This window comes from Coregonus clupeaformis, chromosome 6, assembly GCF_020615455.1.
Source record: "Coregonus clupeaformis isolate EN_2021a chromosome 6, ASM2061545v1, whole genome shotgun sequence".
NCBI classification, from domain to species: Eukaryota; Metazoa; Chordata; class Actinopteri; order Salmoniformes; family Salmonidae; genus Coregonus; species Coregonus clupeaformis.
In genome coordinates this window covers 49,054,927-49,076,804 of record NC_059197.1, presented here as the reverse complement: position 1 = coordinate 49,076,804, position 21,878 = coordinate 49,054,927, and the positions used below count along the sequence as shown (strand labels likewise).

Here is a 21,878-nt window from a genome sequence, read left to right as displayed (position 1 = left end):
AGTCAGAGAGTGAGAGAAACTACCACATCTTCTACCAGATGTGTGCCTGTGCAGATCAGCCTGAGTTCAAGAGCCTGAGACTGTGTGAGTGACTGGAGTAGGAGTGGAATTTATTTAACCTGTAATCCTTCAGGTTTGTCTCATTGAGATAAAAAAAATGTATATTAAGCAAGAGAGACCTGTTAAGCACCGGGGCTTGGCAGTTCTGCTACTGTATTAACTGTAGATGATAGATGGATGATACGGCCTCTAGATGGTGTGGCCTCTAGATGACGCCTGCGGCGGCGTACGAGCGACGACTTCCCTAGACGGACGCTTCTAGATGGACGTGGCTCTAGATGGACGATACAGGGTACAAGGTCAAGGTTTACTCAAACAATGACAAAGAGAATTAACAAAGATAGAGCACATGACACGAAGCAAAACAATCACACACAACATCCTACAGAACAGTCCAGGGCTAAATAGGGGTGGTGATGAGATGATGAGGTGCAGGTGCGCTGGAGGTGATTGGGGTGCGTTGGGTTTCCGTTCCGGTGTTGCCGAGGTGGTGCGCTCAGACGACCGGTGGCTCAGTAGACCGGCGAATCAGAGCAACGGGAGGAGACGTGACACTCTGACTAGGCCATGAAGATCGTCATCTCAATTATTATTTATTTATTTGTATTTTACTGTTATTTAACAAGATGAGTCAGTATTTACACTGACATCCTAAAATAAATGGAGCAAATAATGTAGGCTACTGTTTTATTTATGGGTTAGTTCAATAACATGCTAATTAAAGTGTGTCTGTGTGCTTGTCCCGCTCCAGTGAGGGCAGATGAGTTCCGGTACACCAATATGGGTGGGGAGACTGGTATCGAGGGCGTGGACGACAGGAAGGACATGGAGGAGACACGCAGGACCTTTTCTCTGTTGGGTGAGAGGCGTCACTCTGTTCATCACTCTTTAGGTCAACATACTGCTTAGATCAACATGAACTGTTATCAGACGTTTGTTTGTTTGACCATGCATTTGTAGATGGCGCCTATATTTTAGAAGATGTTGCTTGCAGTGATCATGGTCGTGGTTGTTTACTTAGTTTAGTTGAATGCACCATCGAGAGCATCCTGACTGGTTGCATCACCGCCTGGTATGGCAACTGCTCGGCCTCCGACCGCAAGGCACTACAGAGGGTAGTGCGTACGGCCCAGTACATCACTGGGGCCAAGCTTCCTGCCATCCAGGACCTCTATACCAGGCGGTGTCAGAGGAAGGCCCTAAAAATTGTCAAAGACTCCAGCCACCCTAGTCATAGACTGTTCTCTCTGATACCGCACGGCAAGCGGTACCGGAGCGCCAAGTCTAGGTCCAAGAGGCTTCTAAACAGCTTCTACCCCCAAGCCATAAGACTCCTGAACATCTAATCAAACCCAGACTATTTGCATATGAAGTCCTTATGTAAGTACGTCTGCAGGATGCAGTGTTATTCCCCTGACTGTCCTGTGTCCTCCCTGTAGGGTTAACGGAGGACTTCCAGGCTGATGTGTTCAAGGTGCTGGCTGGGATTCTACATCTGGGAAATGTAGAGATCAGAAACGTTGGATCGGACAAATCATCAGTTAGTGTAAGTGTAACATTGGAAATCACAACCAGGTGCGAACTCACAAGCCTTCGCACTATAACACAACACACTCAAAATACACTTTCAGTACCATGGGCCCAGAAAAGCCAAGGTGTGTTCTGGGTTCGAGGGTGACAGTACTTCTAAGTCTCAGGAAGGCAGGAGCGATGCACTACGTATAGTTATAGTTTGTCTTTACCCTCCCTCCAGTCCAGTGATCCCCACATGGCAGCCTTTTGCGACCTTCTCGGGGTCAGTCCTGACGGTGTTACCCGTTGGCTGTGCCACCGCCGCTTCGTCATGGTAACAGAGACTGTGGTGAAGCCGGTAACCAGGAAGCGGGCGGTGAATGCCAGAGATGCCCTCGCCAAGCAGATCTATTCGCATCTGTTTGACTGTGTCATCCATAAGATCAACGCAGCCCTGCAGGTCCCAGGGAAACAGCACTCCTTCATAGGAGTACTGGATATCTATGGGTAATTTGAATACGTTACGTTACATTTGTGTCGTTTTTGCAGACGCTCTTATCCACAACGACAATTAAGGTACATTCAACTAAAGTGAGCTAAAACGATACAATATCACGATAATAATACATTGGTGTCAGTTATATTAACCGTAGGTTAGTTGTATTGTATAGTGAACTGTATGTTAACTGTAGGTTAGTTGTACTGCATAGTGTATAAATCATAATCTGTTCTTTTCACCCCATTTTGGCAACTTTTTCCTATTTTCTTCAGCTTTGAAACATTTGACATCAACAGTTTTGAACAGTTTTGCATCAACTATGCCAATGAGAAACTGCAACAACAGTTCAACTTGGTATGTACTCTGTCTGGCTACGGCCACCTGAGATCTGGCATTGGGTTCTGGGATTACGGAGTCTGCAATGTCCCCTTATTCAAATTGTGGTGAAAGCAATGCTCTTGTTTCACTGAAAGGTTGTAACAACCAACCAAAACATACTTTTTTCTGCTGTTTCCCTATATCAGCATGTGTTTAAGCTGGAGCAGGAGGAGTACATGAAGGAGGATATTCCTTGGACTCTGGTAGACTTCTATGACAACCAGCCGGTCATTGACCTGATTGAAGCCAAGATGGGCATCCTGGACCTGCTGGATGAAGAATGCCTGGTGAGACCAATGATCAAATCAAATCAAATTGTATTTGTCACATGCGCTGAATGCAACAGGTGTAGACGTTACAGTGAAATGCTTACTCACAAGCCCTTAACCAACAACGCAGTTTTTAAGAAAAATAAGTGTTAAGTAAACAATAGATAAGTAAAAAAATAAAATCAGGTAAATAACAGTAAATGTATACAACAATGATGTGTGTTATTTTTGTATGACAGGACAGTGGGAAGTATAAAAAGGGATAATGAACGAGGGGGCTCTGCGTTCTATGGAAAATAATGAACGAAGTGGAAGGTGTGTTTCATGATGTGCTAGTGGAGTGGAACTGACCTTCCACGGAGTTGCATTATTTTCCAGAGAACGCGTAGAGCCCCAAGCTGATTATCCCTTTTTATACCATGGCTATAATTTAACACATTTGCCTCCTAGAAATGTGTTCAACTTTGTTATGATGAGTGTCTAGGGTATCAAGTAATTCATGATGCAAGGAGATAGTTAACACTTAGATGGGGAGTTCATTTAATATTGAATATGGTACCATGGTTCGCTATACCAATAGACATAGCCCTGCCTCTGGCTGAACACAGAATAAATATCATCTTATAGCACTCTGTTACACGTTTCTTCAACACATCTGGTACCCATCAGTGGGCATTCCCTTCTTTGATGTTATTATCCTTTTACCCCAAGTCAGTATATCCTGTCCATCAATCATTCTAAGATCAACATCAGTAATCTCCTTTGACATAATGGAAGACTCTGTGGCACCAAGTCACTTATCTACTAACTCTAACCTGGTTCACACATCATATCAAACACTTTTTTATTTTTGGTCATTTAGCAGACGCTCTTATCCAGAGCGACTTACAGGAGCAATTAGGGTTAAGTGCCTTGCTCAAGGGCACATCGACAGATTTTTCACCTAGTCGGCTCGGGGATTAGAACCAGCAACCTTTCGATTACTGGCACAACGCTCTTAACCACTAAGCTACCTGCCGCCCACTGAGGTAGCTAGCAAGTTTACTAGAATAGCTACAGTAGTTGCCGTGGTAACCAAACAGACTTGCTAGTTTAGCTAACCAAACCATCAGTCCTAGCTTGCCATTTATGAAAATAGAATTAAACAATGCCAAAAATGTTTTCAATTCGACTTTTGCTTTCAAAAGCAGCTCAAACGTAGGACACGTAAGAATTAACTATAGCCGTTGAATTCTACCGTGCAAATATACTGTGCGTTTATAGGGAAATAATGCATGCTCTAGAATGCCCTTCAAGCCAGTCAGAAACAAGTATTCAACAATGCCATGGTATAATGGATGATATACAGTTGAGGGAGGGATCGAGAGAGGCTTCAACACCCGTCGCCATGGGCTACATGTATTCCAGAGTCAGCACACTACCACTAGCCTGACTGTGGCATATTGTTGTGTATTTCTAATACTGTATGTTACATTTGTAAATCTCTCTCTCTCTCTCTCTCTCTCTCTCCAGTTCCCCCAGGGTACAGATCAGAACTGGCTTCAGAAGCTGTATAACTACTTGGCTGACAACCCTCTGTTTGAGAAGCCCAGGATGTCTAACGAGGCCTTCATCATACAACACTTTGCTGACAAGGTGCACTCACACTCGGTCACACTCAATGGAACTTAGCAGGGTTGGACTGAATTCCATTTCAATTCAGTCATTTCAGGAAGCAATTGGAATGTCAGTTTACTTCCTGAAGTGACTACATTTCAATGGAATTCAACCCCATGCTCATTTTACACCAATCAATTGTTTTTATAGTTATTTTTTCATTCATTTGTAAAGGAAATATATTTTCTGTGTAATACGTGATTTTAACATTCTGTTCACACCCGTTCACCAATACATACCTCAAATCTGTGGCTTTGCTTTGAAATCTGTCTCGTGCCATTACAGGTAGAATATCAGTGCTGGGGCTTCCTGGAGAAGAACAGAGACACACTGTATGAAGAGCTGGTAGACACCATGAGAACCAGTAAGGTATGGTCTGACCTTTCCTTCTCATAGTGTTTCTTAACATGTTATTACATGCTTATTACAATTTTTATTCGTATTTATTTAACCGTTATTTTGAAAGGGAAGATATATTGAGACCTAGGTCTCTCTTCCAAATGGGCCCGGTATAATACAATATAAAATGCACATTAAACAGAAAAATAAATAAATAAATATTTATTATGCGTTAGAATACAAAATCACAGTTATGGTAAGCACAACTAAAACATCACAAATCACCCAGAAAAACAGTTACATTCATCCACAAATAAATCCCCAATCAACACTTTTTAAATTGCCCAAATTTTGTTCCAGCAATCCAGCAATACGGTGCATTAAAACTAAAAGCAGATTTACCCAGCTCGGTGGAGACCCTGGGAACCTCGAGGTAACAAATCCTGTGAACGGGTTCGGCAACTCGGGTGTCTATACAGCAAAGTTCGATCTACCTTAACCCTTAATTTTTTTGAAGGGAGCATGATTATCCACAATAGTATTGAAGACCTTTGCAAAGAGGCTCAAGGCTAAATCAGGTTCAGGGATAGCTGAAATACAATCAAGGTCACTAAAATAAAGATCATGTAAAAAAAGCCTGTTCACTGAAGTTTTAAAAGTTCCTCTTTGTGACACGAGGCTTAGATGTTTGTATTCTCACGTCTCTACCACATACAACTGGGCAACGGTCACTAATGTCTTGAGCGAAGACACCAGTAGAAACATATTTCACTGGTGTATTCATTAAAATGAGATCAATCGGAGATGACTTTGAAGGGTCTCTAGGGTTGGGCCGTGTAGGCTTAGTCACCGGCTGGGTTAGGTTTAGATGATTACACATGTTTTTTTAGATTGTCTGAAGCCTGCATTTCCCAATCATAATTTAGGTCACCCAGGATAATATCTTCTGATTTAGTAAAAGAAGACAACAAACGAGTTAACTCCTCGAGTGCACAGAGGTTAGCCGAGGGAGGACTGTAGACCTCTATAACAGTTATGGATACATTTTCCCCCAGAAAAAGGCTAAAAAAATAATTGGCAAGAGAAATGGATTTCAATAAATTATTTTTTATAAGGGCGGCAGGTAGCTTAGTGGTTAAGAGCGTAGTGCCAGTAACCGAAAGGTCGCTGGTTCTAATCCCCGAGCCGACTAGGTGAAAAATCTGTCGATGTGCCCTTGAGCAAGGCACTTAACCCTAATTGCGCCTGTAAGTCGCTCTGGATAAGAGCGTCTGCTAAAAATGACTAAAAATAAATAAAAATAAAAAAAAGAACGGCCACTCCACCACCTCTACCCTGTCTGTCAGCTCTGAACACATGATAACCCTCAATATTAATATCAGAGTCCAGAATGTCCCGAGAGATCCAAAGTTTCAGTCAATACCAGAATGTCCGGATTCATCTGCATTGGCCCAGATCTTGATATAATGTAATCCACTGTAGGAAGTGAACTCCTAATGTTCAGATGCATCAACCCAAGACTTTATGATTTTTAAAGTCACATGGAGTCTCCAACTCAAACAAGCTACGTTCAATAGGCGGTTGCAGGCCCTGTCTGATGGTTGATATTGATATAGTTGGTATGGCTATAAGATTGCATAGAACTGCACCATTTGTTCCCTATTTGGAATAGAGGAAGGAGAAGAAATTGGAATTACTTTTACAAGGTTAGCGCCACAGGGCCTGAGGCCGCAGCCAATGTAATATGAGGAACTCTGAATAACCAGTGATGACTTACATGGGCTTTGGTTGCTGTAGTGCAACCGCCCAAGCCCTCTACATGATTTGAAAACTGATTGGGTATGGAATTCACATTTTAACTAAAAGCACTGGGTGGTGAGCAGACCACAGTGGGTTACTCTTTTGAGCTAACAATAGCAAGTCTGAGAGTGGAGTTCAAATGAATACATTACAACTGACAACACCCCTGGCAGTATAGACAACAGTACGACGATAACGCGTAGAGAGGATGGGAGGTATTACCTGAGCGGGGCTTGGTCTGTCTCTGGGTCAATATCTTATAATATAAAGGTCCACTCCTGATTTTTCCTCATCCCTTACTTTTTGTTTCCAAAGTGTTTAAAATGTTTCTCGCTGCTTTTCAGAGCCTTTCAGGGTGTTGATCAGCTCAGTAAAAGCCTGTTTCGTTAGCTTTGATTTACCCTTGGCTGCTGATGTAGGACGGACGGAAGAAATCCTTTGATATCCTTCACCGTAGCACAGGGTCTTTGCTCCAGGAACCAAAATGTGCCTATTTCATGTGTTTTACATGTTATTACATGCCTATTTCATGTCTATTACATGTTATTACATGTTATTACATGCCTATTACATGTTATTACATGCCTATTACATGCCTATTACATGCCTATTACATGTTATTACATGCCTATTACATGCCTATTACATGCCTATTACATGCCTATTACATGTTATTACATGTTATTACATGTTATTACATGCCTATTACATGCATATTACATGTTTTTACATGCCTATTACATGCCTATTACATGCATATTACATGTTTTTACATGCCTATTACATGTCTATTACATGTTATTACATGCCTATTACATGTTATTACATGCCTATTACATGTTTAATTTGTGCTTATTATGCTCTTATTACATGTTATTACATGTATACTTAAAATAAAGTTACACTCTCTACATACTAGTCTTATTACATGTTTAAACATACCTTGTTTGACCAATACTGGACTGTTACGTATGACTCATTCTATTCCCTTAACACGATCAGTTTCCTCTCCTGGCCAACTTCTTCCTGGAGGAGGAGCCAGGCGGCGTGGGCAGTAAAGGCATTAAAGTGAGGCCCGCCCGGCCTGGGGTGAAACCAGCCAATAAGAATCACAGGACCACCGTGGGAGAGAAGGTAGGTGACCAACCATGTTTACATCGCTTAGAAAACCGGAATTACTATACTTACCATTAAAACAACATTATGTGTACGGGCTATTTTGAAATAGTCAAATGAAAGTCATTAATACGTAAAAATGTATGCGCACATGACTGTAAGTCACTTTGGATAAAAGCTTCTGCTAAATGGCATATTATTATTATTGTTAATTCATCCACCTTTGCAATGGTATATGTAATAGAGCTTGTACCTTGTGTGACTGTCTGCATCCTCTGTATGTTTGTGACAGTTCCGCAGTTCTCTGTACCTGCTGATGGAGACTCTGAATGCCACCACCCCTCACTACGTGCGCTGCATCAAGCCCAACGAGGAAAAGATACCATTCGAGTAAGTAGGACCACACAGTACGTACTTAATGCTCTTCGTCCCGGATGGGACTTAAGGCCACAACAATCTTCTGCTACTGTAGTCTGTGTTGTCATTGTGCCCTGTCCCATGAGGGACCAATCTCTTCCAGCTCTGTACAGTAATGTATTTATAGTTAATATTGCAGTACAGTGTGTGTAAAATGGGGCTTGAAATCTGTGGCCAGACTCCAGTACTCTGTGTCTTCAAAAGGTTCATTCTGAAGTCTTAACTTTGTGTGTTGGGGTGTTTCTCAATATTGTGATCTTGATAACCCGGAGTGTGTCTTGGGGTGTTTCTCAATAATGTCATCATGATAACCCTGAGTGTGTCTTGGGGTGTTTCTCAATTATGTCATCTTGATAACCCTGAGTGTGTCTTGGGGTGTTTCTCAATAATGTCATCATGATAACCCTGAGTGTGTCTTGGGGTGTTTCTCAATTATGTCATCTTGATAACCCTGAGTGTGTCTTGGGGTGTTTCTCAATTATGTCATCTTGATAACCCTGAGTGTGTCTTGGGGTGTTTCTCAATTTCTCAGGTATGACTCCAAGCAGCTGAGGACCTGGATATTATGAACCCTGAGTGTGTCATTGTGTCTTGTCAGGTATGACTCCAAGCGGGTGGTTCAGCAGCTGAGGGCGTGTGGAGTCCTGGAGACCATTCACATCAGCGCTCAGAGCTACCCGTCCAGGTGATGCTGACCAGCATCCACACCTCCATACGTATACAACAATAACACTGCGGTGAACTCTACCGGGCCAGTTTCCCGGATACAGATTAATCAGTCACTGGACTTAAAAAGTATTCTCTTTAGAGACTATTTTGTTGAAAGTGCTTTTCAGTCCAGCACTTTATCTGTTTTTCTGGTTTAACCGTCCTTACAAGCTCAACCTTGTATTCACTTAACTGTGTTTTGATTGTCAGGTGGACGTACATAGAGTTCTACAGTCGATACAGTGTACTGATGAGCCAACAGGAGCTGCGCCTCGACGACAAGAAACACACCTGCAGGACCGTATTGCAGAGGCTGATTCAGGTGAGGGCTGAACATTATGCAGGAGATATGAGTCAACCTCCCCATTTTTTGCTTACTTTTCTATAGCACTGTTCTGACTTGAGATCTGTGCTCTTAACTGAGAATATTTGTTGCAAGTCTCCCGTTGACATCGATTTTTAATGATTTTTTTTTAGGTTAAAGTCAGTTGTGCGTGTGCTTAAAACACAACTCTGAACTGCCTCCTTGGTGAACCTGAGGATGTTGATGTGTATAGCCATCTGTTGTCACCCACTTTCCCTCCAGGACTCCAACCAGTACAAGTTTGGACGGACCAAGATCTTCTTCCGAGCGGGTCAGGTGGCGTACCTGGAGAAGCTGCGATTGGACCGTCTCCGAGGGGCGTGTGTGACCATCCAGAAGCATGTGAGGGGGTGGAGCCACAGGAGGAAGTTCCTCCGTATGAGGGACGCGGCCATCGTCCTCCAACAGTACGTCCGCGGACAGAGACAGATACGGTGAGTGTCGTGAATTCACAACCACTGGAGAGGGCAGTAGAGAGAGAGAGGGCAGTAGAGGGAGAGAGAGAGAGAGGGCAGTAGAGGGGGAGAGAGAGAGGAGGGCGAGAGAGAAAGAGGGAGAGAGAGAGGGCGAGAGAGAGGGCGAGAGAGAAAGAGAGAGGGCGCGAGAGAGAGGGCGAGAGAGAGGGCGAGAGAGAGAGAGAGAGAGAGAGAGAGAGAGAGGGCGAGAGAGAGAGAGAGAGGGCGAGAGAGAGAGAGAGAGGGCGAGAGAGAGAGTGAGAGAGAGGGCGAGAGAGAGGGCGAGAGAGAGAGGGCGAGAGAGAGAGAGGGCGCGAGAGAGAGAGGGCGGGTGAGAGAGAGAGAGAGAGAATTTTGAGATCAGTATTAGAATTATCTTTGTCTCTCTAGTAAATCAGTGACGGCTGCAGCGTTGAAGCAAGGCTGGGCTGCTGTGGTCATTCAGAGGTACTGGAGAGGTTATCTGACCAGACAGATCTACAGGATGGTCCGTTCCTCCTCTATCACCATCCAAGCCTTCACTAGAGGCTGGATCGCCAGGAAACGCTACAAAAAGGTATTGCGCTGTGCCCTACCTGAAAAGATTTGATTTGGCTGTAGCTATCAACACATTGATGAACTACCGACCGAGACAGCATGGGAATCTCACTAGATGTCATTACTCAGTGTGCACGTCTGTTTATAAAATGTGTGTGTGTGTGTGTGTGTGTGTGTGTGTAAACTCTCTCAGATGGTGGAAGTGCAGAAAGCCCTAATCTTACAGAAGTATGCCCGGGCATGGCTGGCGAGGAGACGCTTCCAGACCCTGCGGCGCCTCGTACACAACGTGCAGCTGTCCTACAGGTGCCAGCAGCTCAGGAAGAAGCTGGAGGATCAGGTTAGAAAGTCCCCAAAAACAACAGTACAACACTGACCTCTGACCTGTCTTTGGAAGCAGTATGGGTTATTGAGATGGAGTCTCTTTTGGAAGCGGTAGGGGTTATTGAGATGGAGTCTCTTTTGGATGCGGTGGGGTTATTGAGATGGAGTCTCTTTTGGATGCGGTGGGGTTATTGAGATGGAGTCTCTTTTGGATGCGGTGGGGTTATTGAGATGGAGTCTCTTTTGGATGCGGTGGGGTTATTGAGATGGAGTCTCTTTTGGATGCGGTGGGGTTATTGAGATGGAGTCTCTTTTGGAAGCGGTATGGGTTATTGAGATGGAGTCTCTTTTGGATGCGGTGGGGTTATTGAGATGGAGTCTCTTTTGGATGCGGTGGGGTTATTGAGATGGAGTCTCTTTTGGATGCGGTGGGGTTATTGAGATGGAGTCTTGATCTTGTGTTGGTGTAACAAAGAACGTGTACCGTAATCTCACTACAGAGCTAGCTTGAACTGTCACAGATGGAGCCATCCAACTGGTACATTTTGGAATAGTTCAATCGGTTTGCACGTTGTCAAGTGGGCGGTCACGTGTGTTTGGCGAGGTAGAGGACCCTGGTTCAAGCCCAGACAGAGGCATGTTCAGGGAGGCAGCGCTATATGCTAAGCTAACACACTGATGCCGGTTATACTGGCCTTGAGACCAGAATCTTGTTCTGGTCTCGATACAATGGGTCTGTCTGAGTCTGGGACCAATTTCCTGGTCTGGGTCTTGGTCTCAGCTCATGATCTCAGACTAGACCATCATCTTTGTAGTCACTCAACTCGTGTGGTCAAGAAACACACAGTTTTATTTGTTGATGCACTGTGTGTCCTTCCAGGGCAAAGAGAACCGCGGGCTGCTGGAGAGGCTGACAAGTCTGGCCGGTGTTCACGCCCAAGGTCTAGACAAGCTGCACAGTCTGGAGGCCCAGCTGGGGAAATCGGCCACTGAGAAGGCTTCGCTAGAGGAGCGAGAGAAGAAGAGCAAGGAGGACGCCACCAAGACGATCGCCCAGCTTCAACAGGAAAAAGACAGGTTCATTGTGGAAAAGCAGGACTTAGAAAAGAAGCTTGCAGACTCAGCAACAGAGATGAAAGGTAAGAGAGAGGAAATGATGGCTGGGATGGTTCTATTCTCTTTTTTTAAAAGGTGGTCTGTAGTCTCTCCCGAGTGGCGCAGTGGTCTAAGGCGCTGCATCCTGGGTAGGGGAGGTATTGGCCAGCAGGGATGTAGCTCAGTTGGTAGAGCATGGCGTTTGCAACGCCAGGGTTGTGGATTCGTTTCCCACAGGGGGCCAGTATGAAAAAAAATATATATATATATATATATAATGTATACACTCACTAACTGTAAGTCGCTCTGGATAAGAGCGTCTGCTAAATGACTAAAATGTCAAAAGTAGTTCAGGATTGCACTGGCATATATGATCCTGGTCCACCGAGCTGGATGAGACTGCTGCTATGGATTAGGATTGGGTGATATTTCGATAGTATCGGATATCGAAGATAATTAACAGCCATCGTCGATGGTTACGACATTGTGATGTGACAGACGATGTATAGCCTATTTCAACTTGACTGGCACCGCGCAGTAAAGAGATTCAATAAATATGTTATAAAGAATTTACTGAATGCAAGAGCAGCGCAAAATGTAAGAAAATGTTTGTTTGGATGATCTTGGCCGTATAACAGCGGACACTAATTATTTTAAAAGCCTAATTTTGTATTTCTTTCTCTCCCTTTTGATATGACTTGAGTTTTTCTGCATGCTGGCTTTCTCCTGCCACGCTACTTCATGATCAAACAACACATTTATCAGACAGTTTTAAAGTTGTTTTGAATAACCTAATAACCTGGGACACAATAGGCCAACGGTGATAATGAAGTATTACAACCAATAGGGCGACGGTGATAATGAGGTAGAACAACCAATAGGGCGACGGCGATAATGAGGTAGAACAACCAATAGGCCGACGGCGGTAATGAGGTAGAACAACCAATAGGCCGACGGCGATAATGAGGTAGAACAACCAATAGCAAGATAGAACAAGTGAACTAGCAGTTTGAACAAACCTTACAGTTGAGCAAAGCTTAGTCTATTATAAAAGATGCATGCATCCCTCCTCCTTGCCGTTGTGAACCAAAAGGCTAAAAGCCAAATCCTACTAATTTAAAATAGCCTATCAAAAGCACATTAAGACAAGCTAAAGTTATGAAGAGTATTTCCCAAATAGGCTATTCTAATAAAGTGTTTGATGTCCTAAAGTTGCAACTTTCAAATGGGAACAATTGTGAAAGTCACAGTCTATAGGCGATTTCTCTATCGCAGCTTTATTTTGAATGACAAATATTACAGGCAACAAGAAGTGAAATTGAGCAAACAATAACAAGATGGAAAAATCGAATGAGAAGTAAAAAGAAAGCGTCAAAGAAACGATGTGTAGAGTAGGCCTATTTCCATAGCCTATTATTAGCAATGTAGGCTACAACCTACGGTACCTATAACTATAGAAGCCTTGACCTCCAAAATGTGAATAATTATCCAGTTCTGGGGACAGCAGAGTTGTGTGCTCTGCAGCCGGACCCTTGATGATTTACAACCCCGTCACACGACGCACAGCCAGGGAGGCTTCTTGACTGTCACTGCATCGTCACACACACACACACACACACACACACACACACACACACACACACACACCCTCTTTCGTGCCACAGCTCCAACAGAGAGGAATGGGTTGTTCTGATGCCTTTCGTCCCTCCTGTAGCATGCGAGCTCGCGCTGTCCTTTTTTAGCAGTCTTTTTGTTTTTTATTTCTTGCCAATAGGGGGGCGATACCATCTTTATAGCACGATGTCTTATGGGTACTTAATCGCGATTGGACAGAGGTTGACATCGCCCAACCCTACAAGTATGGATCCAGAAGACCGACCATCCAGTTATACAGTCATTTATACTGTGATTCACTTCTTTCATTTCCAGACCGCTTTGATCAAATCAAGACAACTCTGAAAGAAGATCTGGAACGGGAAGAAAGATTGAGAAAGTAAGAGTTGCTTCATCATGTACATATACCTGTACACAGCCATTCTGAAATTAGCCCACCCAACTACCTCATCCCCATATTGTTATTTATTTTGCTAATTTGCACCCCAGTATCTCTATTTGCACATCAACTTTTGCACATCTATCATTCCAGTGTTAATACGAAATTGTAACTATTTTGCACTATGGCCTATTTATTGCCTTACCTCCATAACTTACTACATTCTCACACACTGTATATATATTTTCTGTTGTATTTTTGACTTTATGTTTTGTTTTACCCCATATGTAACTATGTGTTGTTGTTTTTATCGCACTGATTTGCTTTATCTTGGCCAGGTCGCAGTTGTAAATGAGAACTTGTTCTCAACTGGCTTACCTGGTTAAATAAAGGTGTATTTTTTAATTTTTTTTATAGTAATACTTCTGAGCCGAGCTAAACCAAGCCAAGCTGTACTGGGCTGGCCTGGTTACTCATCCACCATAGTAGCAGGAACAGTTCTGGACAGAACAATGTGAAGGGGGAGTATCTGAGCCAGTCCAGTATGGTTCAGGTCCAGTCCAGTATGGTCCAGTCCAGTGTGGTTCAGGTCCAGTACAGTGTGGTTCAGGTCCAGTATGGTTCAGGTCCAGTCCAGTGTGGTTCAGGTCCGGTCCAGTCCAGTAGGGTTCAGGTCCAGTCCAGTATGGTTCAGGTCCAGTCCAGTGTGGTTCCGGTCCAGTCCAGTAGGGTTCAGGTCCAGTCCAGTATGGTTCAGGTCCAGTACAGTGTGGTTCAGGTCAGGTCCAGTGTGGTTCAGGTCCAGTCCAGTATGGTTCAGGTCCAGTCCAGTGTGGTTCAGGTCCAGTCCAGTGTGGTTCAGGTCCAGTCCAGTATGGTTCAGGTCCAGTCCAGTGTGGTTCAGGTCCGGTCCAGTGTGGTTCAGGTCAGGTCCAGTGTGGTTCAGGTCCAGTCCAGTGTGGTTGAGGTCCAGTCCAGTGTGGTTCAGGTCCAGTCCAGTATGGTTCAGGTCAGTATGGTTCAGGTCCAGTCTAGTATGGTTCAGGTCCAGTCCAGTATGGTTCAGGTCCAGTCCAGTGTGGTTCAGGTCCAGTAGGGTTCAGGTCCAGTCCAGTGTGGTTCAGGTCCAGTACAGTAGGGTTCAGGTCCAGTCCAGTAGGGTTCAGGTCCAGTACAGTAGGGTTCAGGTCCAGTACAGTGTGGTTCAGGTCCAGTCCAGTGTGGTTCAGGTCCAGTCCAGTGTGGTTCAGGTCCAGTCCAATGTGGTTCAGGTCCAGTCCAGTAGGGTTCAGGTCCGGTCCAGTCCAGTATGGTTCAGGTCCAGTCCAGTATGGTTCAGGTCGGAACAATATTGTGAAAAGGACATGAGATTGATCTAGTTTAGTTCCTCAGGATTGCAGAGAACAACCTTGAGCTGCAGAAGGAGGACCATGAGAAGGAGGTGGAGGTTCTGAGGGAGGAGAACAGGAGGCTGAAGGAGGAGAGAGTCCGCCTGCAGAGACAGTTAGAGGAGGAGGCGCAGGTCAACACTGAACTACAGGACCAGGTCATACAGCTCACCAAGCACGTCAAGGTGAGGGTTCATAGGTCATACAGCTCACCAAGCACGTCAAGGTGAGGGTTCATAGGTCATACAGCTCACCAAGCACGTCAAGGTGAGGGTTCATAGGTCATACAGCTCACCAAGCACGTCAAGGTGAGGGTTCATAGGTCATACAGCTCACCAAGCACGTCAAGGTGAGGGTTCATAGGTCATACAGCTCACCAAGCACGTCAAGGTGAGGGTTCAAAGGTCATACAGCTCACCAAGCACGTCAAGGTGAGGGTTCATAGGTCATACAGCTCACCAAGCACGTCAAGGTGAGGGTTCAAAGGTCATACAGCTCACCAAGCACGTCAAGGTGAGGGTTCAAAGGTCATACAGCTCATCAAGCACGTCAAGGTGAGGGTTCATAGGTCATACAGCTCACCAAGCACGTCAAGGTGAGGGTTCAAAGGTCATACAGCTCACCAAGCACGTCAAGGTGAGGGTTCATAGGGTGAAGGATAACTTGACTGATGGATTAATGGATTGATTGGTTGGTTGGTTAGTTCATTGATTGATTATCCTCTTCCAAGGTTATACCTGAGTTACGGAAGGATCTTCATAACCTCCAAACCCAGAGAGATGATCTGGACCGGAGAATGAAGGAGCAGTCAGAACAAGCCAAAGGTACAGTAGGTCTGCTGTCCGGTTAATTTACACTACTGTACCCCGCCAAGCCGAACTGTACTGGCCTGGTTACCCAGCCACCATAGTTGCTGGATCAGTGGAAAGGACAAAGGACAATGTGAAAATAAAATATAAGAGCCAGTACAGTATGGTTCAGGTCCAGTATGCTTCAGGTCCAGTGTGCTTCAGGTCCAGTGTGGTTCAGGTCAGGTCCAGTGTGGTTCAGGTCAGGTCCAGTGTGGTTCAGGTCAGGTCCAGTACGGTTCAGGTCCAGTACAGTATTTTTCAGGTCCAGTATGGGTCAGGTCCAGTACAGTGTGGTTCAGGTCCAGTGTGGTTCAGGTCAGGTCCGGTCCAGTGTGGTTCAGGTCAGGTACAGTATGGTTCATGTCAGGTCCAGTGTGGTCCAGTATGGTTCAGGGCCAGTACAGTGTGGTCCAGTATGGTTCAGGTCCAGTACAGTGTGGTCCAGTCCAGTGTGGTTCAGGTCAGGTCCAGTATGGTTCAGGTCAGGTCCGGTCCAGTGTGGTTCAGGTCAGGTACAGTATGGTTCATGTCAGGTCCAGTATGGTTCATGTCAGGTCCAGTGTGGTCCAGTATGGTTCAGGTCCAGTACAGTGTGGTCCAGTCCAGTGTGGTTCAGGTCAGGTCCAGTATGGTTCAGGTCAGGTCCGGTCCAGTGTGGTTCAGGTCAGGTACAGTATGGTTCATGTCAGGTCCAGTGTGGTCCAGTATGGTTCAGGTCCAGTACAGTGTGGTCCAGTCCAGTGTGGTTCAGGTCAGGTCCAGTATGGTTCAGGTCCAGTACAGTGTGGTCCAGTCCAGTGTGGTTCAGGTCAGGTCCAGTGTGGTTCAGGTCCAGTCCAGTGTGGTTCAGGTCAGGTTCAGTATGGTTCAGGTCCAGTCCAGTGTGGTTCAGGTCCAGTACAGTGTGGTCCAGTCCAGTGTGGTTCAGGTCCAGTCCAGTGTGGTTCAGGTCCAGTCCAGTGTGGTTCAGGTCAGGTCCAGTGTGGTTCAGGTCAGGTTCAGTATGGTTCAGGTCAGGTTCAGTATGGTTCAGGTCCGGTCCAGTGTGGTTCAGGTCAGGTACAGTATGGTTCATGTCAGGTCCAGTGTGGTCCAGTATGGTTCAGGTCCAGTACAGTGTGGTCCAGTCCAGTGTGGTTCAGGTCAGGTTCAGTCTGGTTCAGGTCCAGTCCATTGTGGTTCAGGTCCAGTCCAGTATGGGTTCAGGTCCAGTCCAGTGTGGTTCAGGTCAGGTTCAGTATGGTTCAGGTCCAGTCCTGTGTGGTTCAGGCCAGTCCTGTGTGGTTCAGGTCCAGTCCAGTGTGGTTCAGGTCCAGTCCAGTATGGTTCAGGTCCAGTCCAGTATGGTTCAGGTCAGGTCCAGTATGGTTCAGGTCCAGTACAGTGTGGTTCAGGTCAGGTCCAGTATTGTTCAGGTCCAGTACAGTATGGTTCAGGTCCAGTCCAGTATGGTTCAGGTCAGGTCCAGTATGGTTCAGGTCCAGTCCAGTGTGGTTCAGGTCAGGTCCAGTATTGTTCAGGTCCAGTACAGTGTGGTTCAGGTCTGCACGATAGTGTGAAAAGGATGAAGGGCTATCCAGAGGATTTTGTTGTCAGGCCATGATCGTTGTGACTGATCGTTGTGACTCCTTTTCCTATAGCTAAGATGAGTGTGATTACAAGACAGCTTCTTGGTGGCATGGTGGAAGAGGAGGTCATTTCCAGGTAGTGTAATTTCTATACATATGTAGCTATATAATTCTATACAAATTTGGGACAAGATAGGTTAAATACAGTTTACACATGTTTTTGTTAAAAGGTTGACCTCCGACGGGCCAGACCAGATATATGAAGTTGGGGATCTGTTGACTGCTTTCGACGGGCTGCAGAAAGCTACCAGGTCTGAGATGTTTGCATTTTCATCCACTCTGGATCTCTACATTTAACCTGATCCCAGATCTGTTTGTGCCGTCTTGACAACTCCTACTGTATGGTCACTGTCATGAGCTCAGATGGTAACAGCGTGGTGCTAGCAATCCCAAGGTTGTGGGTTCAATTCCCCACAGGGATCACATGTACTAAAAACGTATGCACTCACTGCACTGGAGGTCTCTGTGGGTAAAAGCATCCTGCTATGTGACATAACACTAGTACCGTTATTGTAAGGATCCACGTGGCTGTTCCGCCCCAATGTGAGGAATAAACCTTATTCACTCTGGCCACGATTGTTAGAAAATATAAATCTCTATTCACACTGTGATCCATTTGAAATCCATGGCTAGTGAATAAGGTCTGTTGTTCCCTGTGTCTGCCGGCAGAGTTCTGGAGAACCGCCAGAGGGAACAGAAGGAAGGTTATGACAGCCAGGTGGAGGGGCTGGCGTTCAAGGTGGAACACCTGCAGAAAGAAAACAGTCAGCTGCAGAAACTGTTCCGGGAGAAAACGTCCGTCAACGACGCCATTGGTCAGGAGGTGGCCAGGCTCAACCAGGAAAACATGGTCATACCTGAGCTCAGGCAGCAGGTGTCAGAGCTACAAAGACATAAACAGGAAGTGGAAGTCCAACTGGAGGAGCAGGCCAGAGAGATGACCGGTAGACTCAGTACACCACACCATCACTTAGGCCTATAGGTTTGGGTGGGGTCAGTTCCATTTGTTATCCCGGTCAACTCAGGAAGTAATTCCAATCATTTATCTCCTTTTTTTTCTTTCTTTTTTTGTATTAGAAAAAATTGAGGAGATTTCAAAAAAGCTTCAGATGAATGTTGAAGAGGAAGGCTCCCAACGCAGGTACGGTGGTATATACTCAAGCCCTGAAATCATATAACAATATGCCATCGTCTGCAGATCAATCAATCAGTCACATTTAATTTATTTATAAAGCCCCTTTTACAGTGCATACATTTACAGTATGTGTGTATATATATGATCTGATCCCAACGGGAATTTAACCCACAACCACTATCTCGACATGCTAGCACTACACTCTTACCAACTGAAGCACACAATCAAGCCCTCATTACTATTCTGATCTAAACACCTGCCACCTAACCTCTGTTTGTGTTCAGGCTGTTGAAACAGCATGAGGAGGTGGAGAGGGAGAAGGAGGAGGTGGAGAGGAGGGTGGAGGAGCTGGAGGAGGTGATCAGGAGACAGAAGAACACAGAGAGCGAGGCCAAGACCAGATTCAGTCAGGAGGCATCACGACTCACTGCAGAGAACATGGTGTGTGTGTGGGGTGGGGTGGGGTGGGGTGGGGAGGGGGAATGTGTGTGTAATTCACTTCTTATGATATTTAAATCTTATTCCAGGACTTTGAAGAACAGCTCGACACGAAGGATAGATTGATAAGGAAGCTACAAAATCAAATCAAGAGTCTTCAAACATCCGAGAAAGGTAACATGATTATGCACTGACAAAGTAAACTTCTGGTGACATTCTATCACATTTGATATTCAGCACATTTCCTGTTTTTTTTTTGGTTTCTTCCTCAGCCAATCAAACGCCAGCGCCCACTATTCCCAAAGAATACCTTGGAATGTTGGAGTACAAGAGGGAGGATGAACCCAAACTCATTCAATACATCATTCTGGGTACTGAACACTTCACCGTCGTTGTTGACACTGTTTTTATAGTGTCACTTGACCACACAGGTCTACATGGCCTGAGGAAAATAGAGCAGAGGGAACCTGAGAGGATGAACAAACAACTAGCTCTCACTATGAAAGTGTGACAGACCGAAACAGCGAGGGACTACCTTTGTCCAATAAGGAATGCCCTTTTTTTTTTGTTGTTGTTGTTGCAAAAAGCTTTTCCGTTGTGTGCCCTACTGAACACCACCCTGCTCTGTCTTTCTGTCAGACCTGAAACCCAGGGGGGTAGTGGTCAACATGATCCCCGGCATGGCCGCTCAGCTTCTCTTCATGTGTGTCCGCCACGCTGACTACCTCAACGACGGAGCCAAGCTCAAGTCTCTCATGAACGGCATCATCAGCGGGGTCAAGAAGGTCATCACGGTAAGCCGAGTCAGTGCTCTAGTCTGTTTCCTGTTCTGCACTTTATTGTTCTTCATACGACTCTGAAAACACAGAACCAGGCCACTGTAAGCTCTTCTTCTTCTGTCCCCGGTGGGTGAAATTGAATGACCTGGTTTACATTTAAAAATGCGGATGTTCTCAGGATTGAGTTGGTTTATGTTGTCATTGGTTACCTGTCTCAGGATCACCAAGCAGACTTTGAGTTGCTGTCGTTCTGGCTCTCCAACATGTACCACATGCTCAACTGCCTGAAACAGTACAGTGGGGAAGAGGTAGGATTGTCCTCCAGCGTTTCACACAGCACACCATCAAGTGGTTCAGGGGGTTCTATCCACAGATAATGTACCAGTCCATATTTTGTTTCATTAGGGGGGGGGGGGCTACATTGCATAGTAATACTCAAACTAAAGATCTGTAACTGATGTTATTCTATCCCACATTCTGTCGTAGGAGTTTATGAAACAGAACACTCCGCGTCAGAATAAGAACTGCTTGCAGAACTTTGACTTGTCTGAACACAGGCAGATCTTCAGTGACCTGGCCATCCGTATCTATCACCAGTTTATATCTGTTATGGAGAAGGCTCTTCTGCCCATGATCGGTAGGTTACTCTTATACGATAACATGGATACAACATCGATATGATACATAACGTTGATGGTCACTTTTTCCATGAAATATTTGTAGAAATCCAAGAAAGGATTTACATTCTCAAGATGGTTAATAAAGTGCAATAAAGGTTTTCATTCATTCACACGTGCATTCAGTACCTGTTCTACGTAAGGTGTGTGTCTGCATTCAGTACCTGTTCTACGTAAGGTGTGTCTCTGCATTCAGTACCTGTTCTACGTAAGGTGTGTCTCTGCATTCAGTACCTGTTCTACGTAAGGTGTGTCTCTGCATTCAGTACCTGTTCTACGTAAGGTGTGTGTCTGCATTCAGTACCTGTTCTACGTAAGGTGTGTCTCTGCATTCAGTACCTGTTCTACGTAAGGTGTGTGTCTGCATTCAGTACCTGTTCTACGTAAGGTGTGTCTCTGCATTCAGTACCTGTTCTACGTAAGGTGTGTCTCTGTATTCAGTACCTGTTCTACGTAACTGCATTCATACTGTTCTCGTAAGGTGTGTCTCTGCATTCAGTACCTGTTCTACGTAAGGTGTGTCTCTGCATTCAGTACCTGTTCTACGTAAGGTGTGTCTCTGCATTCAGTACCTGTTCTACGTAAGGTGTGTCTCTGCATTCAGTACCTGTTCTACGTAAGGTGTGTGTCTCTGTTTCCTTCAGTTCCTGGTATGCTGGAGCATGAGAGCCTCCAGGGTATCTCTAGTATGAAGCCTACCGGTTTCCGTAAGCGTTCCAACAGTATCTACGAGGACCAGGAGGTCTACACCATCTCCTCTCTCCTCCAGCAGCTCAGTCTTTACCACAGCACTATGAGTCAGCACGGCATGGAGGGGGTGCTGGTCAGACAGGTAGGGGGGGTCGCTCACTCAGGGGCTGGTCAGACAGGTAGGGAGGAGGGGCTGGTCAGACAGGTAGGGGGGGTCGCTCAGGGGCTGGTCAGACAGGTAGGGGGGGTGCTCGCTCAGGGGCTGGTCAGACAGGTAGGGGGGGTCACTCAGGGGCTGGTCAGACAGGTAGGGGGGTGCTCACTCAGGGGCTGGTCAGACAGGTGGGGGGGTGCTCACTCAGGGGCTGGTCAGACAGGTAGGGGGGGGGGTCGCTCACTCAGGGGCTGGTCAGACAGGTAGGGGGGGGGGGGTCGCTCACTCAGGGGCTGGTCAGACAGGTAGGGGGGAGGGGCTGGTCAGACAGGTAGGGAGGAGGGGCTGGTCAGACAGGTAGGGAGGAGGGGCTGGTCAGACAGGTAGGGAGGAGGGGCTGGTCAGACAGGTAGGGAGGAGGGGCTGGTCAGACAGGTAGGGGGGAGGGGCTGGTCAGACAGGTAGGGGGGTCGCTCAGGGGCTGGTCAGACAGGTAGGGAGGAGGGGCTGGTCAGACAGGTGGGGGGGTCGCTCAGGGGCTGGTCAGACAGGTAGGGGGTGGTTGCTCACTCAGGGGCTGGTCAGACAGGTAGGGGGGGGGGTGGTTGCTCACTCA

General features: G+C 45.9%; 1 protein-coding gene across 1 annotated transcript in view; it reads left to right on the top strand.

Annotated features, from left to right (window-relative positions):
• Positions 1-21,878, top strand: part of LOC121568062 (unconventional myosin-Vc) — a 32,170-nt gene that overhangs the window by 6,202 nt on the left and 4,090 nt on the right. Inside the window, exons 7-36 of the mRNA XM_041878631.2 lie at positions 3-84; positions 812-919; positions 1,500-1,606; positions 1,814-2,079; positions 2,344-2,425; positions 2,596-2,736; positions 4,231-4,353; positions 4,660-4,743; positions 7,516-7,647; positions 7,922-8,019; positions 8,645-8,731; positions 8,965-9,076; positions 9,341-9,552; positions 9,964-10,129; positions 10,304-10,450; positions 11,315-11,573; positions 13,459-13,522; positions 14,915-15,095; positions 15,641-15,734; positions 17,402-17,465; positions 17,560-17,640; positions 18,059-18,333; positions 18,467-18,530; positions 18,809-18,965; positions 19,052-19,136; positions 19,235-19,333; positions 19,602-19,756; positions 19,960-20,049; positions 20,228-20,378; positions 21,063-21,250. Of these exons, the coding sequence (XP_041734565.2) occupies positions 3-84; positions 812-919; positions 1,500-1,606; positions 1,814-2,079; positions 2,344-2,425; positions 2,596-2,736; positions 4,231-4,353; positions 4,660-4,743; positions 7,516-7,647; positions 7,922-8,019; positions 8,645-8,731; positions 8,965-9,076; positions 9,341-9,552; positions 9,964-10,129; positions 10,304-10,450; positions 11,315-11,573; positions 13,459-13,522; positions 14,915-15,095; positions 15,641-15,734; positions 17,402-17,465; positions 17,560-17,640; positions 18,059-18,333; positions 18,467-18,530; positions 18,809-18,965; positions 19,052-19,136; positions 19,235-19,333; positions 19,602-19,756; positions 19,960-20,049; positions 20,228-20,378; positions 21,063-21,250 (3,954 nt within the window). The remainder of the gene's footprint in view (positions 1-2; positions 85-811; positions 920-1,499; positions 1,607-1,813; positions 2,080-2,343; positions 2,426-2,595; positions 2,737-4,230; positions 4,354-4,659; positions 4,744-7,515; positions 7,648-7,921; positions 8,020-8,644; positions 8,732-8,964; positions 9,077-9,340; positions 9,553-9,963; positions 10,130-10,303; positions 10,451-11,314; positions 11,574-13,458; positions 13,523-14,914; positions 15,096-15,640; positions 15,735-17,401; positions 17,466-17,559; positions 17,641-18,058; positions 18,334-18,466; positions 18,531-18,808; positions 18,966-19,051; positions 19,137-19,234; positions 19,334-19,601; positions 19,757-19,959; positions 20,050-20,227; positions 20,379-21,062; positions 21,251-21,878) is intronic.